Here is a 27,976-nt window from a genome sequence, read left to right as displayed (position 1 = left end):
AGCCTTGGGAAATACTTCATGTCTAAGTCTACAAAAGCAATTGCAACAATAACAAAAATTGATAAATAGGGCCTAATTAAACTAAAGAGCTTCTACACAGCAAAAGAAACTATCAACAGAGAAAACAGACAACCTACAAAGAGAATGGGAGAAAATATTTGCAAACTATGCATCTGATATCCAGAATCTATAAGTAACTTGAACAATTCAACAAGCAAAAACAAATAACCCCATTAAAAGTCAGCAAAAGACATGAACAGGCACTTCTCAAAAGAAGACATACAGCAAACTTAGCCGGGTGCAGTGGCTCACGCCTGTAATCCCAGCACTTTGGGAGGCTGAGGCGGGCAGATCATGAGGTCAAGAGATCAAGACCATCCTGGCCAACATGGTGAAACCCCGTCTCTACAAAAAGTACAAAAATTAACTGGGCGTGGTGGCGCATGCCTGTAATCCCAGTTACTTGGGAGGCTCAGGCAGGAGAATCACTTGAACCTGGGAGGCAGAGGTTGCAGTGAGCTGAGATCGCGCCACTGCACTCCAGCTTGGCGACAGAGCCAGACTCCGTCTCAAAAAAATAAAAAAATAAAGAAGACATACATCAACAAACAAAAATATGAAAAAATGCTCACCATCACTAATCATCAGAAATGCAAATCAAAACCACAATGAGGTGCCATCTCACACCAGTCAGAATGGCTACTATTAAAAAGTCAAAAAACAACAGATGCTGGTGAGGCTGCAGAGAAAAGGGAATGCTTATACATTGTCAGTGGGAATGTAAATTAGTTCAGCCACTGTGGAAAGCAGTTTGGAGATTTCTCAAATAACTTAAAACAGAACTACCATTTGACCCAGCAATCCCATTATTGGGTATATATCCAAAAGAAAACAAATCATTCTATCAAAAATACATATGAACTCACGTGTTCATTGCAGCACTATTTACAGTAGCAAAGATGTGGAATCAACCTAGGTGCCCATCAACGGTGGACTGGATAAAAAAATGTGGTACATATACATCGTGGAATACTATGTAGCCATAAAAAGTAATGAAATAATGTCCTTTGCAGCAGCATGGATGCAGCTAGAGACCACTATCCTAAGCAAACTAATGCAGGAACGGAAAATCAAATACTGCATGTTCTAACTTATAAGTCAGAACTAAGCATTGCATAATCATGGACGTAAAGATGGCACTGGGGACTGACTAATAAAGCGGGGAGAGAAAGGAAAGAAAAGGGTTGAAAAACTAACTGTTGGATACTATGCTCACTATCTGAGTGACAGGATCATTCACATCCCAAACCTTAGCATCACACAATATACCCATGTAACACGTGGCCACCTGAAACTAAAATAAAATCAGAAATTATTTTTTAAAGTAACGATGATAATAGTATGTTAGGGCCACCTTATCTTTAACAAAAAGTACATATATAAAAGAATTGTGTTGGTTTTGTTGATAAAAAAAGTAAGCAAATAAATAAAATTATAATCATTGGGTGTCAAAGAGAATCATCAACAGAGTAAAAAGGCAGCCTAGAAAGTGGAAGAAAATATTCACTAATCATGTATCTGATAAGGGATTAATACCCATATTATATGAAGAATTCCTTAAATGCAACAACAACAACAAAAAACAACTAACCTGATCTTTTTAATGGGCAAAAGAGTTGAATAGACATTTCTTGAAAGAATACATACAAATGTCCAACAAAAATATAAACAGATGTCAACATCACCAATCATTAGAGAATGCAAGTTAAAACCACAAGGAGATATCCTCATACCCATTAGGACAGTCACTATTAAAAACAAATAAAATGACAAGTGTTAGCAAGGATGTGGATAAATTGGAAACCTTGTGCATTGTTGGTAGAAATGTATAGTTTTCCACTACAGAAAACAGTATGGAGGTTCCTCGAAAATATTTAAAATGAAATTAAAACATTATCCAGAAGTCCCATTTCTGGGTAAATATCCAAAGACTTTAAAGCACTAAATCAAAGAAATACCTGCAAGCACATGTCCGCTGCAGCATTATTAACAATAGCCAAGAGGTGAAAGCAACCCAAACATTCATCAAAGGATGTATGGATAAAGAAAATGTGGCATATACATACAATGAACTATTATGTGGTCTTAAGAAAATTCCGTCACATTTTACAGCATGTATGAATCTTAAGGACATTACGCTAAGTAAGCGAGTCATAAAAATTTTTTAAAAACTGTATGAAACCACTCATATGGGGTATCTCAAGTAGTCAAACTAACAGAAATAGAAAGTAGAATGGTGGTTGCTAGGGGCTGGGAGCAAGGGAATATGGGGCGTTAATGTTCAATGGGTATACAGTTTCAGTTTTGCAATATTAAAAAGTTCTAGAGATTTGCTGTACAACATTGTGAATATACTTAACACTACTGAACTGCACAATTACAGCTTGACCACACTGGAAAACACTGATTAATAATTTTAATTTTTTAAAGTTATAATTGATATCCTTAGCCCTTTGAAAATTGAAAGGTTTGACTCCAGATTATAGTTAAATATTTATTTCATTGGTGGATGAGGAGGTATTTGTACTATTAGAACTCAGTGTAATAAGATGGACACATACAGAACATTATAATTTGTGTGAAGCAATAATGAAATTTTTACAGAATTATCTAGTGAATTTGAGTAATTCCCAGCTCTTTTTAAATATTACCTTTTTCCTTTACATAGACATATACATACTCACACCAACATGGATTAATTGTACTTACTTGATAGATTTCTTCATAGGAAAGTAAAGAATTAAAAGAATTACTATGAAAAAACAAGGCAGTGAGGCCAAGAAGAAAAAAACACCAGAAAAGAGTCATGATCTAACCTGCTCTAAATGCGACTATTTGTATAATCTTGTGTCATTTCACTCACTTAAAAAATAAAAAATTTGAGCCCTTAAAATAGATTTAGTCCTAAATTCTATATATTTATTATTTTGACACTTGAAACAATATAAATTCAGTGCAAAAAAGTAGAATATAACATTTATCTTACTTCAAAAATGAAAAAAGAGATAAATTTTTTAAAACCACAATGCTTTCTGATAAGACAGTTGACACACTTAGTAACTCTTTAATAATTGATATGCATATTTGAGTTGAAATAACTAGTTCAAAGCAAAAAATTAATTTATTTTATTTCCTTCTACCATCTTCAACAAAGTATTACAAAGTGCTCTGAATTTCTGGAATGTTACCAAAATGCAAAACATTCAGTCGTATGTACTGAGTATTCAAAATACTTAAATTAAGCATACATTCCAGAAAAAAAAAAAAAGTACTTTTTGTTAAAAGAGTAATGTTTCAAATTTTGGCAATGAACAGGATATGCAGGTCTATCTGGTAATTTATTTGGCTTCAAGTGATCCGCTGTGATGTAGTGTGTACCTGAAAATTAGTTTTCCCCTAGCAAAACTAAGGGGAATCTAAAAGGTTGTTGAGAGCCAGGACACTGGGTTACTAGAATTATCTCCCCATGTCTACTTACTCTCTTTTTTCTCCTCATGTGTTTGCACCAAAAAAAATGATATAACAGATCTGATATAACTTAGTTGACATGGCATTGAATGGGGAAAAAAAAGATATGTTAGAAAGCCACATTTGGATTTAAACATTCTGTTTCAAATAAAGGCTTCTGTAAGAAGTCCAGTGAAAAGAAGAAATTCAAAGACCACATCGAAGTGAAGGGTAGTACTCCAAGCTGCCCTCCAAAGAGGGGATAATGACGAAGGAAGCCAATTTTTCGCAGAGGAAACATGTACCTTTAGTGTGGTTTACTAGAAAAGCCAGGACATAACATCTCCTAACCTGTAAATTACCTCGGCGATGGGGCATAATCTTAGGATTTCAGTAATGTTGTGGATAGAAGTCATTGGCTACGTAGGTTGCTAATGAGATGAAGGATGGGTGATTCAAGTGCATATAAGACAACTTATCATAGACAAAAACTCCATATAAAGAAAACTTTGATTATGATCCATTCATATTACACCAGTAGTATAAGCTACTGATAACAAAGCAAATCTAGAAAACCAATATGAATAACATTGTACTTTATAAACACAAGTAGAAAAGTTATAAAAATGAAAATTAGTGTCCACACTCCAAGAGTATTTTAAGAAAAGCTATCAAGAGACCCAATCAATACATAATAGAAATATTAACAAGAAAATAATATAAGTTACTATGCTATGCTTGATTCACATTCCCCAGAAATTCAACATATAACAACAAAAAATGGCAAAAAATTAAAGATCTAAAGCCTAGCTTTGTCCACAATGAGGGTTTTTATTAAAGATTCAAAAGTTCAAATTAAAATCATTCACTTCACTTTATGTACAACTGCCTAGCACTGTAACTAGCACAGAACAGATATTTTTAAAATGAGTTTCTTTCTTCCTTCCATAATCTAATGTTTCTTTATCAACAACTTCTGCTAACACAGAAGGTATATTTTTATAGACCACACTAGGCAGGTATGATTAGTATCATTACAGGGAGATAGATCATATCTCTACTGCCTGTTCCTTTAAGAAGCGTCACAGGAAAATGGATAGCATAATTGCCATTTAGTCAACCTATGAAAGACCAAACAAAAGAACCATAATCTAGCTTATAACAATGAATTAAAAAGCTGATTACAATTTCTTACAAAAATTGAGTTTTGATGAACCATAGTAGAGAGCTAGGAAGTGTGTGAGAGAATAGAGAGAACATCTCTATTGCCTGTTCTGTAAAAGAGTGCCATAGAAAAAAGAATAGCAAAAATTGCAATGTACCCAATCTATGAAAGACCAAACATTATAAATTAAGATCTAGTTTATGAAAATAAATTAAAAGACTAGTACAAATGTGTCACAAAAATTGAGGAGTAGGCTATCAGAGTTAATCAAAATGAAGTTATTAAAACGTCTAATTTGGACCACCTGTCTACATACGTGATTTTTAAACATCTTATCTTTATCCACCAATGAAGCTACTGATGTTTGTTTAAAAGAAATGCAAACTAAATTGTTGTTTTGTGATTGTCACTGGAGCTGATTATTACAGAACTGAAAGACAGCTACTGTTACCTCAGGTTCAGAGTAGTTACTGCTCATTTTGTCTGCTATTTTATGAGTCCTTTTAAGGGACTAAGACACACAATATTAAGAAACCATTTATAATAACCTTTTCAATTGCATCATATTCCTAAGAAACAATATTACCAAAAGCAGCCTTTCTATAAGAAGAAAAAGAGAATAAAGTTAATAAAAAATGACAGCAAAAATGGCTCAAGGCCAGAGACCCATTTGAAACTTCTAAAATCTTCCTAAAATCAGATGGACATGTGTTCTCTTATTGCTAGGTATAAAACTATACACTCACACAAACTTCTGTTTCCAGTTTTAACTTAAAAGCCAGGTGTTTCTCAAGATATTAAAGGTTCCTATACATTCTCCTAATGAAATTTAGCTTTGTTTTCACAGCAGGTATTTAGTGCAGTAAAAATAATCAAGTGTACAGTCATTAATGTGTAAATCAGAGGGTCTGTAAATAATTTTGAATTTAGAAATATCATGATGTAGCAAATAAAAAGGGAAAATTAAAGGAGGAAATAGAAATGTCTGCTAACAGGGAATCAGATCGGAAAAAGAATAAGAAATTTATACAACACAAATATGAAGAAATATTACTCAATTAATTTTTTAAAAACCATGTATTGAAAGAATAGTTACATGTAGAAATGTTCTTAATATTATGTTGTTTAAAATATATATATTTATATATACAATATCAAAATTTTATGAAACAAATGTGAATATAAATAATTGTAAAGAATATTCACTTCTGGCAATGGTGAACTAGATAATTTAGATAAGAAAAAGAATAACAAAGTATAAAAGCCAACTGCTTAAAGGCATCAGAGAGCTAAAAAGATGGCGAAAACCTTTTGGGCCAGTATCCAGGAAAGGGAAGTGCCATGGGGAAAAGAGTCCAATATTTGTAGCCATTCTTCCTTTGAGGGCATTTCCAATACAGGAGGGGTGACAGAGTGACTAAGTGGCACTTTTAACAATGCCAAAGGATTAGAAAACAAATACAGAAGTCAAGTTCCAACAGTTAGGAATGGCCTCGATATAACCCTTACTTTGGGATGGAACCCTGAACACTTGAACTCTATGACAAGGGTACACCAGGATTAGACTGACTGATTAGACTGACTGTCCCTTGCAGGAACCCACACTAAGCATGAAATTGGATTAAGGTAATTACAAAGTACTAGTGTCCCCCAGGATCCTGGAATAATACTGTCCACTGGTGTCTGATCAAAGCAAATGTGAATCATCTCCAAAAAAAGACACCATCATCCCAGACTTTCAATAGTTTCTACAAACAATTTTGACACGACAGTGCTGTGAGGCTGTGATATAATAAGAAATATATATTTGGTCTTCATCCCCACTGCCCAGCACAGAGTTTTGAAAACCTTTGTAACTTCCTAAGTGACAAAACTGATGCGAGCATCTTTAATTATAATATTTGGGTTTTGTCCCTGGTTTCTGGCACAGAGCACCTGAACACCCTTGGAATTTCTGAGTGTAAGAGGAGTATCCCTTTTATTCATAAGCTCCTTTCAACCATACCTGAGTTTGTGCTAATAACATGACTCTTGGCAGATGGGGGCTGGTTACTAGAGGAATCAACCACAGGATTAAAGGGTTCAAATTCTCAGCCCCACCCCTTGACATCAAAGAAGAAAAGAAGGGGTGGAAATTAGTTCAATCACCAGTGTCCAGTGATTTAATCAATCATGTATACACAATGGAACCTCCATAAAAACCCTAAACAACAGGGTTAGAGAGCTTCCAAGATGGTGAACACGTCAAGATACTGAAAGGGTAGCATGCTTGAAGAGGCCATGGAATCTCCATGCCCTTCCTCCATACCCTGTCCTATGCATATCTTCCATTTGGCTATTCTTAAGTTGTACCCTTTCTAATAAACTGTTTTTATTAGTAAGTAAAGTATTTCTTTGAGTTCTGTAAACCATTATATCAAATAATAAAACCTGAAGAGGGAGTCATCAGAACCCCCAATTTGTAGCCAAGCTAAACGGAAGTATGGGTAAACAGGGGACTTACTCCTTGGGATTGTTATCAGCAGTGGGGGCAGTATTGTAGGACTGAGTCCTTAACCTTTGGGGTCTGCTATAACTTGTTAGATAGTAACACAATTGAGTTAAATTGGAGGACATTCAGTTGATGTTCAGAGCGAATTAGAGAATTGCTTTTTGTAGAAAACCATTTGCTGTCAGAACTGTTACCAGAATAGAAAAACAATTTTTCCCTTCAAATGCCAGGGATGCAATCAAAAGTAACCAAGCACAAAAGGAGTAAGACAAGATGAACAAAAACGAATAGGGGTCTTAAAAAAAAAAAAGCAGAGGAAGGAGATATAACAGAGCCCTCAAATTTCTAATTATTAGATACAGACTTTAAGGAATCAAAGGCAAAACATCACTACAAACCCAACATTCAATGGATAAGAACAGAATATTACAAACAACTTTATGCCTATATATTCAACAACTTAGTTGAAACAAATTCCTTATAGATGTAAACTACTAAAGCTAACTCAAAAAGAAAATGATAACCTGAATAACCTTGTATATATTAAAGAAATGGGGCCGGGCGCGGTGGCTCAAGCCTGTAATCCCAGCACTTTGGGAGGCCGAGACGGGCGGATCACGAGGTCAGGAGATTGAGACCATCCTGGCGAACACGGTGAAACCCCGTCTCTACTAAAAAAAAAAAAAATACAAAAAACTAGCCGGGCAAGGTGGCGGGCGCCTGTGGTCCCAGCTACTCGGGAGGCTGAGGCAGGAGAATGGCGTAAGCCCGGGAGGCGGAGCTTGCAGTGAGCCGAGATCGCGCCACTGCACTCCAGCCCGGGCGACAGAGCAAGACTCTGTCTCAAAAAAAAAAAAAAAAAGAAATGGAACATGTAGATAAAAACCTTCCAACAAGTAAAACACAGGGACTATTGGTTCCCTAGTAAATTCTATCAAACATTCTGGTTGTTGTTATTGTTGTTGTTGCTGTTGTTAAGACAGGCTCTTACTGCATTGTCCAGGCTGGAGTGCAGTGGCATGAACACAGATCATTGCAGCCTTGACCTCCTGGTCTCAACTGCCCAAACTCAGCCTCCCAAATAGTTGGGACCACAGGGGCATGATACCATGCCTGGCTAATTTTTTAAAATTTTTTGTAGAGACAGGGTGTTACTATGTTGCCCAGGCTGCTCTCGAACTCTTGGACTCAAGCAATCTTCCCACCCTGGCTTCCCAAAATGTTGAGATTACAGGCGTGAGCCACCACAACCACTCTGTATTAAACATTTAAGGAAGAAATACACATCAACGCCACACAACAACTTCAGAAAATGGAGGAGAACCGGACATATCCAAACTCATTTTACCAGGCCAATACTACCCTAATACTAAAGACTAGAGTCAATCTAGAAAACAAAAAGGCAAATGAGCACAGTGCTTTACAATGACCTATCTAAATTTAAGTATGGAAATGCCTGAACACCCAGGAGATGATGAATGCTGCCCAGCCACCTCCATACTTTGAGTAAGGTGTACCTCCAAAAAAAGACAATTATATATGCTTGGAGAAAGTGTTTTGATACAAACAACCCAACTTGTTTCTGCTGTCTTCCTATTACTGCCAACTTATTCATGACCCTGATCATAACAAGAGCTAAATGACCACTATAATGTATTTTCTATGAGAAAAAAGGTTTCCATTTGTTTGGTTGACTAACATACCTAAATATTTGCAACAAAACCTGGCATTTAGAAAACAGTAACAAATGGTTAAAATAAATGGATTTCTACACAAAAATTTAAAACCAAAGTTTTCCAGCTTTCTAGCTCATTTTCAAGAGGATGATTCAAATAGTATATAATTAAAGAAAGAAAGATACCAAAGAAAATCTATGCACAATATAGTCTTTAGAAAATACAGATCTAGAAATTAACATTCCCATTCAAAGACAATTAATAAGCATGGAGAGGCCAGATGCAGTGGCTCACGCCTATAATCCTAGCACTTTGGGAGGTAAAGGTGGGTAGATCACTTGAGGTCAGGAGTTCCAGACCAACCTGACCAACATGGTGAAACCTCATCTCTACTAAAAATACAAAAATATTAGCCAGGCACAGTGGCGCATGCTTGCAATCCCAGCCACTTGGGAGGCTGAGGCAGGAGAATCACTTGAACTCAGGAGGCAGAGATTGCAGTGAGCCAAGATGGTGCCACTGCACTCCAGCCTGAGCAACAGAGCAAGATTCTGTCTCAAATATATATATAAATATATATATATATACACACACACACACACACACATATATATATAACAAAGACAATTAATAAGCATGGAGAAAAAAATGACCAAAAAGAAAAGACATATAAAGATAAGCTAATAATATAATTTTAAAAATAAAAATATTAAAAGAAAAAATTTTTGAAAAAATAATCTTGTGTAGTAAAAGAAAAAAAAAGTTTCTATAATATCAAGAAGTTAAGAAAAATGAATACTACAGAAAAGTTATCAAAGAAGAGACACAACATGCTTTTATAAAGTAATATGTCAGATGAATATTCTTTTAAAGAGTGATGACAGTTAATGGAAGAAATAGAAAAAACTTAAAAGCAATACAGAACTGAAAACCCCTTAGAAGCCAGAAGCAATACCAAATTAGGGTCATAAAGGAGAGAAGTGACACAAATTTTTTTTTAAAGACATGGATACACAATAAGGAAACAGACAAAAATACAAAAGAAATTAGAGAAATGATAAATACGGAAGACTGACAATGGAATGCCAACATACTGTAATTATTTTCAGATTAAGAGAAAAGAAAAAGTAGAATATAAAAATACTGAAGGCTAAAAAAATGTTTCAAGTTCTCAATTTGCACAAATAAGACTACCATGTTCCAAAAGAAATAACCAATACCAAAATATAGCTTAGAAAGTTTCCTGAACTTGAAGTCTAAAGATCTTATCACCAAGTCAAAAGAAGCATACCACACCACAAGTGGGAAAAAAAAAGAAAAAGAAGGCCTCCGGCTTCTCCTCAATAATAATAGATGTCAAAAGACAAGAGGTCTGGTGAGAGAGCCCAGGAAGAATGAGTTCTAAAAATAGTATAAAAAGCCAAGGTGGAACAGACTTCTGGTTTAGCTCCAAAGTGTGAAAAGCTTAGAAGCTGTGACTCCCACATTCACAACAAGAAAAAAGATGAAAAACTAGAAAACAAACCAACTCTTCTCAGATCCATCAGAGAACTGAGGTCTCAAGACAAGCTGCTACCCAGAAAGTTAGAGAGACAGGTGAATACAGAGAAAGCACAACTATCATGAGTGGAAACCCCTGGTGCCTACCTAGTAACAGGCAGGAAAACTTAAATGATACATAATTACTGGAACAGTGTTAAAAGTTAAAACTCTTTAAGAGGCCCAGTCTTAGAGGGGCTCATGAGTTTTACTTTTAGGAGCTTTCCAAGGTTCTCATGGAGAATCCCCTCCTGCTTCCAGCAAAGAAAGGAGAAAAGTAACCATTTTGAAATATGCTCCCTCTAGTCTTCCTTTGTTATATAAAGGAAGAAAAACATAAAGGAAGAGAAGAAGAAGGAGAAGAAGAAGAAGGAGGAGGAGGAAGAGGAGGAGGAGGAGGAGGAAGAGGAGGAAGAGGAGGAGGAGGAGGAGGAGAAGGAGAAGGAGAAGGAGGAGGAGGAGAAGGAGAAGAAGAAGGGTCAAGAAACTCTGAAGGTTTCCCTCTAGTCTTCCTTTCCTATATAAAGGAAGAAAAACATAAAGGAAGAGGAGAAGGAGGAGGAGGAGGAGGAGGAGAGAAGGAGAAGGAGAAGGAGAAGGAGAAGAAGAAGGGTCAAGAAACTCTGACGGTCACAGTCCAGGAAAGTTGGTTCAATATTTTTTAACGAGAGAGAGATTTAATCATAATACTACAGAAAGCTTCCTGCCTCCAACCCCAAAAGCCTTACCACCACATTAATAACAGTGAATTATAACTGAAAGAGCTACAAAACAAGTACTTTGTTTAAAAAGGAGCTACTAGGGAAAGCTAAAGACAAGGGAGAGAAAAACAAGGACACAAGAGGAAATTGAAGGCTCTGACACCAAAAATTACAGTAAACATTAAATACAGACTAACTCCTACCTAGATAAATACTCATGTTAAAATCCTATTTATCTCAGCTCTTAATATCTGATGCATCATGTCTATCAGAGAGGGTGGAATGGGGAATAATTATTGTACAGCTATCTCTATTTACTCCTAAAGCATTTCCATTATCCCAAAAAGAAACCCTATACCCAATATCCTTAAGGTTTCTTTTTGGGATAATGGAAATGTTTTAGGAGTAAATAGAGACAGTTGTACAAAACTGAATATACTAAATGCCACTAAATTGTTCACTTAAAGATGGATAATTTTATGTTATGTAAATCTTACCTCAATTTAAAATTTTTAATTCTTAAAAATAATACCAATAATGGATTAGGTTATTACAGTTTATGGATAATGGAAATTAATGACAGCAATGTTATAAGGAACTAGAGGGAGGAACTGGGAATACTCTGTTACAATGTATCTGCCCTACTATGAAGCATTACACTGTTATTTGAAAGTAGACTTAGATTAATTATAAATTGATATTGCAAACCCAAGAACAACTGGTAAAAATTTTTAAAGAAAGTATAATTATATGCTGAGAGGGAAAATGGAATTATATAAAATACTCAATTAAAACCACAAAAGGCAGGAAAAAAAGATGTTTTAAAGGAACAAAGAACATGTATAATAACAATATAAAAGTAATAAATATAGTAGCTATTAATCCAATTAAATCAATAATCACCTTAAATGTGATTTGTCCAAATATACTAACTAAAATGAGATGGAAAGAGTGGATGAAAAGAAAGACTTAGCTATATGTTGCCTATAAGAAACCCACTTTAAGTATAAAACTACAGATAGATTAAAAATAAAGAGATAGAGAAACATATACCACATCAACAGTAACAAAAAGAAAGCTGGAGTTACTATATCATTTTCAGACAAAGCACATTTCAGAACAAATAAAATTATCAGGGATATAGAGAGGCACTACATAATGATAAAGGAGTCAATTCTCCAAGAAGATACAACAGTCCTTAGTGGGTATGCACCTAACAACAGAGCACCAATATGCATAAGGCAATAACTGATAGAACTTCAAGAGAAAACAAAAAAATTATTATTATTATAATTGGAGAATGCAATACACATTTATCAATAATTGAACGATCCAGCAGGCAGAAAATCAGTAATAGCTAAACTGAACAACTGGATCTACTTGACATTTGTAGAATACTTCATTCAATAATAGCAGAATAGACACTTTTCTCAAGCTTACATGGAAAATCCACCAAGGCATACCACACTGATGGCCATAAAACACACTCAAAAATTTTGAAAGAATAGAAATCAAAAGACATACCCACTCAGATCACAATGGAATGGAACAAGAAATCAATAATAGAAAATCCCAAAATATTTTGAGATTAAACAACATACTTCTAAATAATACACGAGCCAAAGAAGTCTCAAGAGAAGCTTTTTAAAAATGTAAACGAAATAAAACCTAAAATACAACTAATCAAAATTTGTGGTATACAGCAGAAACAGTGCTTACAGGGGAATTTATAGCATTTAATGCATAAACCAGTAAAGAAGAAAGATCTAAATTCCACCTAAGGAAACTAGAGAAAGGGCTGCAATATAAACCTAAGCAAGCAAAAGAAAAGAATAATTAACATTGGAGTAGGAATCGATGAAATTGAAAATAAGAGAACAATAGAGACAATGAAATGAAAAGCTGGTTCTTTGAAAAGACTGGTAAAGTTGACAAATCTCTAGCCAGGTTAACTGCAAAAAGGGAGATAAACAGAAGCCATAAATTACAAATAGCACAAACATAAGGGAGACCATCGTTACTAATCCCATGAACATTAAAAGGATAACAAAAGAATATTATGAACAAATCTATACTCATAAATTTGATAACTTTGATGAAACAGAGCAATTCCTTGAAAGACATAATCTACCAAAATTAGTTTATTGAAAAGTAAATAATTTAAATATATCTGTATCCCATATCTATTAAACAAATTGAATTAATAATTAATAACCTTTCAAGACAGAAAGCAGCAAATCCAAATAAGTTAGCTGGTGAACTCTACCATTTATGAAAGAAATTATTGAATTCTCTACAATCTCTTCCAAAAAAATAGAAGCACAAAGACGCTTCCTAAATCATTCTATTAAATCAGCATTTCGTAATATCAAAGCCAGATTAAAAAACTTACTAGAAAGGAAAAGTACAGATCAATATCTCTAATGAACACTGATGTAAACATCCTCAACAAAATACAGTAATGCAAATCCAATAATGTATAAAAAGAATTAAACATCACAACAAGTAAGGCTTGTTATAGGTATGTAAGGCTGGTTTGACATTAAGAAATCAATTAATATAATCCAACACATCCATAGGTTAAAAAAGACAAAAAATGATCATATCAAAAAACGAAAAACAAGCATTTGACAAAAACCAACACCATTCATCATAATAACTCTCAGCAAACTGCTAATAGAAGGAAACTTCTGAAACCTGATGAAGAACATCCATAAAAAACCTATATCACATCATATTTGACAGTGAGAAACTAGATGCTTTCCTCCTAAGATCAGGAACAATACAAGGATGTCACTTCTCACCACTACTATCTAACATCATATTGGATGTCCTAGCTAATGCAATAAAGCAAGAAAAGGAAACAAAATATACATAAATTGGGAATATAACTGTATTTGTTTGCCAACCACATGACTATTTTAGAAAATTCCAATGAATCACTGGGAGAAAAAAAAAAGCCCTCCTAAAACTAAGTGATTATAGCAGGGCTGCAGGATAGAGGTGAATATACAAAAGTCAGTTGCTTTACTAAATACTAGCAATGAACAACTGAAACTTGAAAGTCAAAACCCAATGCCATTTACATTAGCACCCCAAAGAAACAATTAGGTATAAATCTAAAAAATGTGTACAAAGCCTATAGGAGGAAAACTACAAAACTCTTATTAAAAAGACCAAAGAAAACAGAAATAAATGAAGAGATATTCCATGTTCATTGATAAGAAATCTCAATATTAGGATATCCATTTCTCCCAAATGATCTAAAGATTCAACACAATTCCAATAGAAAATTCTAGTAAGTTATTTTGTGACTATTGACAAACTGATTCTAAAGTTTGTATGGAAAGGCAAAAGACACAGAATAGTCAACATAACACTGACGAAGAGGAAGAAGATCAGAGGACAGTGTCCAACTTTAAGACTTACTATAAAATGTAAAACTGGCTGGGAGCAGTGGCTCACATGTGTAATCCCAGCACTTTGGGAGGCCAAGGCCAGCAGATTGCTTGAGCGCAGGAGTTCGAGACCAACTTGGGCAATATAGTGAGACCCTGTCTCTACAAAAAATACAAAAATTAGCCCAGTATGGTGGCATACACCTGTTAGTTCCAGTTACTGGGGAGAATGAGGTGGGAGTTTCCCTTGAGCCTGGGAGGCATAGGCTGCACTGAGCCAAGACTGTGCCACTGCACTCCAGCCTAGGCAATGGGGTAAGACCTTATCTCAAAAAAATAAAATAAAATAACTAAGACTGTGATATTGGCAAAAGAACAGACAAATAAATCAAAAGAACAGAATACTGAGTCTAGAAATAGACCCACACAAATAGAGTCAACTGATCTTTGACATGAAAATGAAGAAAATCCAGTGGAAAGGAGAGTCATTTCAACAAATAGATGATGGAACAGCTGGAAAGCCACATGCAATAAAATGAATGTAGACACAGACCCTAACATGGTTCAAAAAATGTGACTTCGATAGATCATAGACCTAAATGTAAAACACAAAAATATAAAACTTCTGGACAATAGCAAGAGATAACCTAGGTAACCTTGGGTTCAGTGACAATTTTTTAGATACAACACCAAAAGCATGACCTATGAAAGGAAAAAGTGATAAACTGGAATTCATTACAACTTAAAACATCTTCTCTGTAAAAACAATGCTAAGAAAATGAAACACAATGCACAAACTGGGTTAGAATGCAGTAAGAAAATGAACAAATCTATTTAAAAAAAAAAAGGCAAAGGATTCAACAAACACCTCATCAAAGATATACAGATGGGAAATAAGCACATATAAAGATGTTTAATATCATCTGTTATGAGAAGATTTCCAATTAAAATAACAAGTAGACACCATTATAGACTTGTATGGCTATGGCGCTATACATATATATACACATATATATATATATATATTTTTCCCCCCCTGAAACGGAGTCTCACTCTGTCACCCAGGCTGGAGGGCAGTGGCGCGATCTTGGCTCACTGCAAGCTCCACCTCCCGGGTTCATGCCATTCTCCTGCCTCAGCCTCCCAAGTAGCTGGGACTATAGGCGCCTGCAACCACGCCCAGCTAATTTTTTTGTATTTTTAGTAGAGACGGCGTTTCACCATGGGTTAGCCAGGATGGTCTTGATCTCCTGATCTCGTGATCCACCTGCCTCGGCCTCCCAAAGTGCTGGGATTACATGAGTGAGCCGCTGCGCCCAGCCTGTATGGCTAAAATTTTTAAAAGCAAAATAACAAATGCTGATGAGGGTGTGGAGCAACAGGAACTCTCGTTCATTGCTGGTGGGAATGCAAAATAGTACAGACACTTTGGCAGTTTCAAAGAACAAAACTAAATGATCAACCAATGGATCCACCTTACCATATGATCCACCAATCATGTTCCTAGTTATTTACATAAATTAGTTGAAAATTTATGTCCACAAAAAAAACTGCAAACAAATGTTTATAGCAGCCGTATTCATAATAGCCAAACCTTAGAAGCAACAAAGACGTCTTTTGGTAAGTGAATGGATAAACAAACCTTGGTATATTCATACGATGGAATATCATTTGGAAATAAAATGAAACACACCATGAAAAGGCAGAGAGGAACATTAAAAATGCATACTGCTAAGTGAAAGAAGCCAGTTTGAAGGCCAGATACTATACGATTCCAATTATATGACATTCTAAAATAAGCAAAACTACAGAGGCAATTGAAAGATCATTGGTGGCCAGGGGGTTGGTGGGGGATAGGAGGAAGAATGAGTGAGTGAGAATGTTCTTCTAAGTGGTCTAGGTCTCTTATAAACCTCTACCTAATTATTTCCCTTTTCTCAGTAAAAGATCATCTGCTGAAATGTAGGTTCAGGTAAATTTGGAGGATTCAGCAACATGAGAAGTTTGAAATAGTCACCCCAGAGAAAGAAAGCAAGACTTAAGAGATGATCATAAGAATTTATAAGAACCATGAATGTATTGGTCAGTTCAAGTAGCATGACTGTAGTAGATAAATCAGGATAATTATATTACTGTTTCCATGAATGAATATAATTCTCAGTAGCCATAATGTTTTCCTTGTTGTGGATTTTATGCTTAAGTTTCTTCCTTCTTCATTAAAACCAACATACTCCATGTAAGAAACAGACAGAATGATGAATATAGTGATTAATGGTTAAGACATAATATTCTCTCAGCAAAAGAACAGACCAACCAAGTTGACAGCTCCATATTCACATGCCTATCAATTAATTAAAATACTTCAAATATCTGATTGTTACTTTAGAATCCATCTGCTATAATAGATGGCTTATATAGAACAGCAATCTGATATAAATTTTAATTCCTACTAACAATGTATGAGTTCATGTCAAAATATGCTTTTGATTATAAATACTACATATATACAATTTCTGTTGTATATATTAATAGCATCATTCTGTCACACAGGTTATTGACTTCTGCTAACATATCCAAGACACATAAAGAAAGATGAGCCCCAAATTCAAAACAAGCAGTCTGTTGAGATCGAACATCAGCCTTAGATCAAAATTAAGCATTCCTCCTCCTCACTCAGTATACTTGGATCTGAATGAAATTAATCACAGCCATCAATGTCTAAAAATGACAGCTTCTAAGAGATGGTGACACACAAATTTTTTGGAACAAGGGTCTGGCTTTAACCTGAGTCATCAGCCCCCCTCTCCTCCCAAAAAAGTAGGAGGAGGAGGAGGAGAAGCAACACTAAGTAGAAGAGAAGTGGGTGGGAGGGAAAGAAAATAGTCAGGGTTAACTTGTGTATGGACAGATGGTTTTTTTTTTTTTTTTTTTTTTTTTTTAAAGCACTTTCTTTTCCACCAGGGAATATCAGTGGCCTTTTAAGCAGTTTCACATTTACATGTGTGTTCTGACAGTCATGTCAGAGCCTGGGTAAAAGCCTTTTCATGGAAATCATTAAAACGAAAAGATCCAGACAAGAGGCCTGTTTTTTTCCAGGGAGACAGGGTAGAATAGAATAATGTCACTTTTAAAAGATGGAAGTACCGTAAACACCGAAGGGATAGACGAAACACCTTCTTTACCCTCCCTTCCCCTCCCCTGGCCCCCTAGCACCTGAGAATTTTTACCTGCTGCTGTCTAGAATACTCTATTATCAATAGTCAAGGATCCTTGGGGATAAGGTTAGGAGTGAGGAGAAAAAGAAGAAAAAGCCTACAACTGTACATCAACTTGTGATTCAAAGCAGGAGAGAACAGAGCAATCCCAGAAGTATTCCAATGGAGCTGACCCTCCTGGGTCCTATACTCCCCGTCTGTAACTCACAAAGTCTCAAAGCTCTTAACTTTAAATTGCTGAATCATTCCAGCAAGTGGTGTGTACCTATCTGCTGGTAAGAAATAACAGTCATTCCTTGCTTCAACCATCATTTCCTTGCTTCCCACTGGTAAGTGCTCTGCTGCCCACTGTCAAGACTGAAGCAATGCTGACTACTTCTCCCTAGGAAAACTGGAGGTTGAGTCAGCCAGCCACGAAGGTCACTTTATATCTTGGCTCAAACACTAGGCCCTCTGCAAAAGATGTTTTTTGTTCCTGAAAGACCACAGAGATACTGGTATTTCCCTTACCCAAGTTAACAACTTTTCAAGGACGTCCCCCACCCACTACATTTTTCCCTTATGGCTCTTTTTATTCCCCCTTAATATCAGAACTGGAATCTTGATATGCTAGAATGTTTTTTCACTTATATGTTCCATAAAGATCATTTCTAAATGATTATTTAGTGTGCCAGAAAAAAAATCATCTTAGATTTACTAGTCCCCGGTCATTTGACACTGACGGAAGTTTCTGTCACACTGATCTTCTAGATTCCCCTAATGCTTTAGTGACTCTAACAACCTTAGGAAGAAGTATAATACAAAACCCAAAGTCGGTGTTACTGAAATAAATCTCATAGATGCCAAGAGACTTCCCCCTAAGAGCTGGCATTATGCACAATCTTAAACCTAGTTAAATAAAAAAACCCTGTGAGTAAACTCTGGTTTCAGATTCGTCAAAGATAACTTTGAAATTTTCGCTTTACCCTTAAAATGAGAAAATTCCTAAGAATCAAAAAGAAAACAAAAAATAATTCAATAATAACATTTGTGAATGTTCTTTATGCACCAGGCACTATAGTAAGCAGAAAATCTGGATTGTTTTATTTAAATTCAAACAACTTTACAACATAGATACTTTCATTATTTCCACTTTAAAGAAGAGAAAACTGAAGTTTACAGAGGTGCTTTAAGTGATTACAAGTTATAAATCCCAGAGAGTGACAGAAACAAGATTTGAAGACAAACCAATGAGACTGGGTGTACCCCATGTGCGTAACTCATGTGGATAACTGTACTTCTATTACTGATCACATTATATTATAATTATAATTAAAATTATAATTATATAATTTTATATATATAAACAACAATAATATATTGTTGTTGTATATATAATACAATAATATATAACAAGCTTATATTAAAATCATTTATTTCTGAGTCCGATCCATACTATGATAGAGTTAGAGAAATTATTACAACATTCTTCGGAGAAAGAAAAACACTTCCTAGTTAATAAAGTCTTCTGTGAAGACCAACTTTTACACAAATTATTTCTTCCCCATTACTGACAATTAAACAACATTTAAAGTAGTTGTTTAATAGTAGTAATAGCCTATTATGTAATAATTCAACGGTATATGTATGTAAAAATAAAAGCATCTCCTATGCACTTAGGAATCCCAAAAAATCTGAAAGCAAAACACAACCTATGAAGATTACAATTAAGAATCTCCAACTTGGCCAGGCACAGTGGCTCACGCCTGTAATCCCAGCACTTTGGGAGGGTGGATCATGAGGTCAAGAGTTCAAGACCAGCCTGGCCAAGATGGTGAAAACCCATCTCTACTAAAAACACAAAAATTAGCTGGGTGTGGTGGCAGGCACCTGTAATCCCAGCTACTAGGGAGGGCTGAGGCAGGAGAATTGCTTGAACCTGGGAGGTGGAGGTTGCAGTGAGCCGAGATGGCACCACTGCACTCCAGCCTGGGCGACAGAGCAAGACTACGTCTCCCAAAAAAAAAAAAAAAACATATATCCAACTTACAGAGCGGAATACTAAAGTCCCAGGATGAGAAGGTATGCCACTTAATCAGTTTACCATGGGGAGGGCTTCACAACCCCAAGTCCTAGATAATAGTCTCTTCCCAGTCTCATCTTGATTATATAATTGGCCTCTCAGCGCAGAGGCAAAGGGAAAGCATTTTATAAGTTTATACTAGTTCTTACTATATCATATTAATTTGTCTCAAATATAAAAGGAAACAAATTATTATATTTGCATTTTAAGTTCACAAAATGACTGTAATAAGAAGAAACCTTTATTCTTTTTCTGTTTGTTCAGTAGGAAGAATTACCCTGGTGGCATTCCAGGAAAAAATAACACTAGCACATGCATATACTAAGGACTGCATCATTAACTAATCCATTCCAGGCAAAAAACTCTCAGGAAGGTTTATTTATTTCTTCTTGAAATCCCTGTAAGCCTATTTTCTCCATGTAATCCTCAGAAAATATGAAAAGACACTTAAAGAAAATGTAACTGAAACAAACCTTCATTGTAACTGAATTAATTTTATAGTTTCATAACCATCTTTACCTCAATCCAGTATCATAAAGATAACACTCTTGATATGTGTGACATATCACAGAATATGTGAATAATAACTCAGTACCTATTTTACTTTATATGACTTTAGATAAAATGACTAAATGACTTTAGATAAAAACCAAAAAAACAAAGCTATATTTACTATACATGTAATGCCCTCTACAGGCCATCAGTGGAAATGTATCAGAGAGACAGAACTAAATAAAGATTTCTCAGACTTAGTTATTATGCACTAACACAATTTATTTTCTACATAGGCCAATAGGAATTAGTCTCATTTCTAATCTACATAAGTTTCAAACAAAATTTTCCATATTCTTTCAATTATTTAAATGAAGTCTTTCAAGGGCCCAAATGGTCATTTACCCAGCTTAGTTATATTCAACATACTGTTAAAAGGATTTTTATATACCACCACTGCATATATATATATACACACACACACATATGCCATAAGTTAATAAGTACACACACACATATAATGTTAAACAGACCTATGAAGTAAACAGTAAACATTAAAAAGTATACTCTTCATGTATATTAGTACAAACTTCCACCCATCTCTACTTGAAAAAAATCCAGATATTAGTGATGGTTCTAATACAAAGTTTAGTCTAAGGCAGGAGAATCACTTGAGGACAGGAGTTGGAGACCAGCCTAAGCAAAACAGGAAGACCCTTTCTCTACAAATAAATAAAGTTTAGAAGATAATTACTTTCCAGAAATATAAATGCAATATATTCACTTTCTTTCTTTCTTTCTTTTTTCCTTTCTTTCTTGTTTTTTCTTGTTGTTGTTGTTGTTTTTTGTTTGTTTGTTTGTTTGTTTTGACACAGTGTCTTGTTCTCTCTCCCAGACTGGAGTGCAGTGGCCCAGTCTCGGTTCACTGCAACCTCCACCTCCCAGGTTCAAGAGATTTTTGTGCTTCAGCTGGGATTACAGGCATGAGCTACCATGCCCGGTCAGCTTTCTTTGAACCTAATTAATGTTTTCAAGATTTGATCTACCAAACTTTCCAAAAATCACCCTCATGACTAACGCAATACAACATGACAAAGCAAATTTATTTCAGGAGAATCATTTTCTCCTTGTTAAACTCATGATATTTTAAACATATTGCCATTCTCAAAACAGTATTAATTAAGATTACGGAATGGGATGGGTGGAGAATGCAGAAGAAAAGAAAGGGAAAACAAATGACAATTTTTTTTAAGTTCCCCAAATAAGGTTAGATTTGAACTAACTCCAACTCAAATTCTCAAGTTATTTCTCCAGATTATTAGCAAAGTCTTTCTCTCATAATTTACAAGAGAATAAGTTCCTGACATAAAGGATAAGCTCAGCCTGATTTCTTCTCTCTATCTCGTGCACTGTCTTCTGCCTTCCACCCCTCTGCCCATGGAACGACCCAGACGCCAGCGCCATGCTCTTAGATGTCTCAGACTCTAGAACTGTGAGCTAAATAAACTTCTTTTCTTTATAAACTATGCAGTCTGTGGTATTCTGCTAAAGCAGTAGAAAATGGACTAAAACACCTTCTGAATTTTTTTTAATCATCTAAGTTTTGGAAAATCTCTCTATCAAAAATAAATTTTTTATAAAAGCTGTATAATGCTTAATCCAAGTCTTTAGGTGAATATTTTATACCTTAGAGTCCAGGGCATAGTCCAGAGTAGAGTTAGTCATTTGCTGATCTATACACAGAAAAACAAATCAGCCTTCCTTTTTAATGGGGTTTACATGGCAATTGAACAGTTAATAACATTATAATTCTTCTAAGTTAAGAAAACTTTATAAACAAAGAAAGTTTCTAATATTCTGTAAAACATATTGGGTCAGTAAACAGATATGACTTCAGTAAGGTTTTCAAGTGGGTGGTCAGAGGCCTAATACTAAAATTTTCATAAAGTGACAGAATGAAACGAGTTAAGTATGAAACTGATGCTCAATGGAAAGAAAAAGAATTCCAATTCACAGTAAACAAATGACATTAAAGAAATTATCAGAAAGGACAAAAAACAAATGGGATATTATTTGAAGGTAGAATTGTTTTATACAAATTCAGCAAATATGAAAGAAGGCGATAATCAAAATAACAAGTTTAAATGAACTAAATGATGCTATTTAGACCTGAGTAGACACTGCTAATAAATAAAAACAGAACACAACATACGAGATTCTAACAATTCCTTCCCTGAACTCTTGAAATTTACGCATATGAGAATGGAGCATTAATATTTGGTACACAAAAGCCCAAAGCGTTAAGGAATTTGGAAAAGCTGTAAGAAGTTCATATGGTACTCTACTACCACAAAGGAAGACAGTAAACAGAGGCAAGTTTCAAAAGCAGAAAACAAGGAACAAACAATAAAAGTTCAGCAAGATTTCCAGATACTAAAAATAGTTAAATTCTAGAATGGCCTTTTTCTAAGTGGTGAAAGGACTCTTTATCTCACAAACCATTAAGAGTAGTTTATAAGCTAAAGACCATTTATTTCTCAGTTTTAATTATCATCAGTAGCCTAATTCTTCTTGCTAAACTCAACTTCACATCTCCTCCCCCAAATAGTCAAATATGCATACAATCATTATTAAACCAAAGATTCTTTACAATTTCTTTTATTGTTCACACACAGTCAGCAGCTATAAAATTTAGGGCTACTTTCCATTCATGTCAGTGTTTCAGCAATTCATGTCAAAGCTGAGAGAAATTTTTTAAAACTAAATGTTAAAAAAAGGAGTTTCAACACTAGTTATGCTGTAGATGGCTACAAAACTATTTCCTCCATAAAAATAATACCAAAAAGTGAAAAAAAAATAATTCTTTAAAAAAGCAGAAGAGATGTGGATGGGGAAAAATAAAGAACAAAGTATCACAAAGAGATGAGTCTATGTTAGCAGAGACTGGCAACCATTATTATCACTAAGGACAGATATCAAATCTGGGTCACAAGCAGAACAAAAAAATAAATCTACCGTGGATAAGGGAACATTATTGTAATCAAGAGACAACAAATTTTTAATACTGACATTTAAGCTGGTATAGGGGACTGAAATCTAGATGAGTCCCAAACACAAAGCCACTTACTCTCACCTTCCAATTACCACCTCACTTCCCAACTCCACCCACAAGTTTATAACTGAGTAAGCACTATGTAGGAAGATTGAGATGGTACCAGGAAATACAGGGAGATCTAGTGTTTAGATCACAATACCTTATTGGAAGAGCAAACAATCAAAAATTATGAGACATGGGAAAAAGCAGAAAAATGTGACTCATAATCAGGAGAACAAACAGCAATAGAAACAGACCCATAAGTAACCTAGATATTCAAATTAGCTGACAAAAACTTAAATAACTACTGTAAATGTGTAAAGAATGTAGAGAAAAGACTGGATCAAACAAGAGAAAAAAGGTAGACCATTTCAGCAGAGAAATAAAAACTCAAAAATGAACAAAACAGAAACTCTAGTACTGAAAAACATAGTATCTGAAATAAGGAACTTATTGGATGTTCTTAAAAGCAGACTAAACAAACCAGAAGAAAGCATTAGTAAGTCTGAATTATTGACGTGCAGAAAAAAAGATCAGGAGCCCATTCATTAATATCTAGGAGTATGATAAAAGTATAATTGGATTCCCAGAAGGAAAAGAACAGAAGATAAAGTAGAAAAATATATTTGAGGAGATATTTGAGGAGATACTGGCCAAAAGTTTTCCAAACCTTATAAAAGATTTCAAACTAGAGGTCCAAGAAGATCAATAAAGAACAAGAAATATAAAAACTAACAAACATGCACACACACACACACATAGAAAAAACCTCCTCATACTTAGTCAACTCTGTGCAAATAATAAAGGGAAAACATTAAGAACAGCAAGAAAAAACAGACACATTTAGGGAAAAAATTTGAATACAACTAACATCAGAAACAATGAAATCAGTAAACAATAAAATGACATGTTTACAGTGCTGAAGAAAAAAATTAACAGAATCTTGCATCTGGTGAAGATAACCTTTAAAAATAAAGATGGAATAAACACATCCTTAGGTGAATGAACACAGAGAAACTGTTGCTGGAAGAGGTCTATAATACTATGGGTACTATATTAAATATTAAAGTAAGTGCTTCAAGTGGGTATGGCTGTCTTAATATTAAGAAAATCAATCTCAGAACAAAGCATATTATCAAAAACATAAGTGGTACATTTCATAATCATAAAACAGTCAAACCATTTAAAAGATATAAAAAACTAAAAGTATATACGTAGTATATATACATAGGTTGGCATAATATAAATTACTTTGCACTATCCATTGAAGAGAACTATTAAAATGGCAACACCACAATTACTTTTGCACCAACCTAACAGAAGCAATGACACCTCAGTAGAAGCAAGTATTCTTAGCAACCGGATCTTGGTTTCTAAATACCATTCTCCATTAATGCAGTGTTTAGTACTACATGGAAAAGAAAATGGATGATTCTTGGACTGCCACAGGGATTAAGTAATTGCTGAAAATATAAAAATATGGGGATACATTAAGGGACATAGAAGGTAGCCTGAAATAACTCCCAATCTGAGCAACAAAACAAGTAACATAGTATTGTATTAAAACTCAAAGTATTAGATATTTGTGGGTCCATACTGATATAAACAAAGGAGCAAATCAATAAATTAATAACAGGTGGGGTGAGGTGGGGAGCAAAGAGACAAATCTTCCTTACAGAGGAATGCCAAATAGTTTACATAGATACCACAGCCAAGAGGTGAAATTTAATACCCTCCACCACCATGCCCCATGCCACCACCTTAAGCATGGGCTGCATTTAGCAGCCCACTTTCAAAGAATAAAGGTGAAAATAGGGACGACTCCGCAGTGAAGAAACCTGACAAACACCACCTTCATTGTGATGAAAGTTCACATCACCAGTGAGTGATATCATGTAGATATCACGAATTCCCTGATGTGATATGATTAAAAGGGCACTTCATTTCTGTGGTATCCTTTTCAAAAATCTATATCCCACTCTAATAATAAGAAAAGCACCAGACAAAGACAGAGTGGGAGACATGCGCCAGTACCTCCCAAGACTTGTCAAGGTGGCCAGGCGTGGTGGCTCACACCTGTAATCCCAGCACTTTGGAAAGCCAAGGCAGGCAAATCACTTGAGGACAGGAGTTGAAGACCAGCCTGGCCAACACAGCAAAACCACATCTCTACTAAAAATACAAAAAATTAGCCAGGCATGGTGGCACATGCCTGTAATCCCAGCTACTCGGGAGGCTGAGGCACGAGAATTGCTTGAACCTAGGAGGCGGCAGTGAGCCAAGATCATGCCATTGCGCTCCAGTGCAATGACTCCAGAGCAAGACTCTGTCTCAAAAAAAAAAAAAAAAAAAAAGACTTGTCAAGGTCATGAAAAACCAGGAAAGATTTAGAAACCATCACAGACCTAAACAGACTGACAAGACATGATAATTAAATAATGTGCTACCCTGGAATGGATCCTGAAACAAAAAGAAGACATTAGTAGAAAAACTGGTGAAATACAAATAAATCTAGACTTTAGTTAGTAGTGATGTGCCAGTACTAGTTTCTTTGTTTTGACAAATGCAAATGTAAGATGTTAACAATATGGGAACTGGTTGAGGAGGATACAAGGACACTTCATATTATCTCTGAAACTTTTCTGTGAATCTAAAATTTCTTCCCCCAAATTATAGTTGCATAAATAAATAAATAAATAAATAGTCTAACTAAACATTTAACAGTAGGAGAGTTGGTAAACAAACTAAAGTACAACTACATCATGGGACATAGTTCTGAAGCTGTCAGAAATAAAGAAATTATAATTATATGACAAAAGTTTATTTTATATAACATTTTAAATGTAAAAACCATATGCATAGTATGATCTAAATCTTATAAAATGTACATATACAACTATACTGACAAAAATGCATAGAAAGAGGAATATAAATTAAACAATAAATATTTCACATTTAAAATTATCATCTTGGGGCCAGGCATGGTGGCTCACACCTGTAATCCCAGCACTTTGGAAGGCTGAGGTGGGTGGATCACTTGAGGCCAGGAGTTCGAGACCAGCCTGGGCAACATGGCAAAAACTGTCTCTACTAAAAATTTAAAAATTAGCCAGGCATGGAGAAGCACTGTAGTCCCAGCTACTCAGAAGGCTGAGACACGAGAATGGTTTGAGCCCAGGAGACAGAGGTTGCAGTGAGCTGAGATCACGCCACTGCACTCCAGCCTGGGCGACTGAGCGAGACTGCGTCTCAAAAAGAAAAAGAAAAAAAATAAAAACTAAAAATAAAAAAAATAAAAATAAAAATCATCTCTTGGTGCACCAAGTATGATAAACACTACTGTGCCTTAGCAGCAAAAACTTCAATTCTATGATTCTCCTTTGAAGTTTCTATAAAGGTAGTATCCTAAATGAGGCAGATGCTGGTCTTTGCCTATCCATTATCAATTCCCTCCTTCTCCCTAATTCCAATCTTGCTAGAAGTGGCAGTGCGCTTAAGTAAAAAGCTCACATTTTGAAATGTATACAAAAGTCATCAGGTGAGGTTTCTAAGAATGCTCTTCAAAAGGGGAAAGACTTAACTCAGCTTCTGCTTCTTGTTTTCTCCTTTTCTTCTTGCTAGAGGTAGAACCACCATCTTAAAATTATGGGAGGATAAAGCATCGGGTTAAAAGCTACAACTGGATTTGGGTGTCTGAGCAGAAAGACAGAAGAGGCCTGGGACCCAATTAGCATCATACTGCTGCTTCATCAGCCCTAGCTGACTGCCTGCCTCCCCATACTTCCTTACAAGAGAAAAATAAACTCCATATTTGTTTAAGCCCCACTGTTTCAAGTTTTCTCTTCTAAGCACATGTATACATTCCAAACATTACAGAACTGATGTCTATACTCAAAAAGTTTCTTATTGGGTGTCTTTAAAGAACTAAATACATTTTTAAGAAAGTCATGCAGCTCGCTCAGTAGCATTTGGTATTTTTTTAAGCTGCAACAAATGTCAGCTTCAATTTTTCCTGGGATGTGTGAGACAGGAACCATTGCATCATTATAAGGGTGTACAAAGTCTAAGGATAAACAACTGAAGAGATTTTAATGATGATAAAATCAGAGTTAAATATTTCAATGTATTTTTTGACTTAATGATCAGTGTTCATATAACACAACATTTTATTAAGCAGGCATTTGCTAGGCGGAGTTCATTTGGACTGAAAAAAGTAATAAAACAAGATCTTGTCTTCAAACAGGGTCGTAATCATCCTTTAAATGTTTGTAAACTATCTTAACAAAATAAAACAAGAATGGAAACAAAAACTGTTTTCACTTTTTTTAAGGCTGTACTCAGTTATAATAAAAAACAACAATAAAAAACTGGGGGGAAAACTCCAATGCCCAAATAAGAAAGCTAACTGAGTTGATGAGAAATATTATATATTCATTAAAATAATATAGAGACTGTGAAAATGCAATAAAAAGCCCAAAAACTTTAAACAAAAATACAGAACAAAAATAATATGCATAGACTCTTATAGTTATACAAAAACAAAGTATAAATTAAACAAGGTCATAAATCTAAAATAAGGAATGGTTTACCATTTTTTTCTTTATATTTCACCAAATAGGACTTAATATCAAATGAT

The 27,976-nt window shown here is 35.0% G+C and overlaps 1 protein-coding gene across 24 annotated transcripts in view; it reads right to left on the bottom strand.

The window, feature by feature from the left end:
• EXOC6B (exocyst complex component 6B) overlaps positions 1-27,976 on the bottom strand; it is a 678,312-nt gene that overhangs the window by 432,338 nt on the left and 217,998 nt on the right. The window contains exon 9 of one of the 24 annotated variants that reach the window (XM_077959247.1): positions 1,865-1,899. The exons of the other annotated variants lie outside the window; for them this stretch is intronic. Coding sequence (XP_077815373.1) covers positions 1,865-1,899 — 35 coding nt within the window. The remainder of the gene's footprint in view (positions 1-1,864; positions 1,900-27,976) is intronic. 24 annotated transcript variants of the gene reach the window in all.

Source organism: Macaca mulatta, chromosome 13 (assembly GCF_049350105.2).
Source record: "Macaca mulatta isolate MMU2019108-1 chromosome 13, T2T-MMU8v2.0, whole genome shotgun sequence".
Classification (NCBI taxonomy): domain Eukaryota; kingdom Metazoa; phylum Chordata; class Mammalia; order Primates; family Cercopithecidae; genus Macaca; species Macaca mulatta.
Note: the sequence above shows the minus strand (reverse complement) of the source record. Positions and strands in the feature narration are given on the sequence as shown.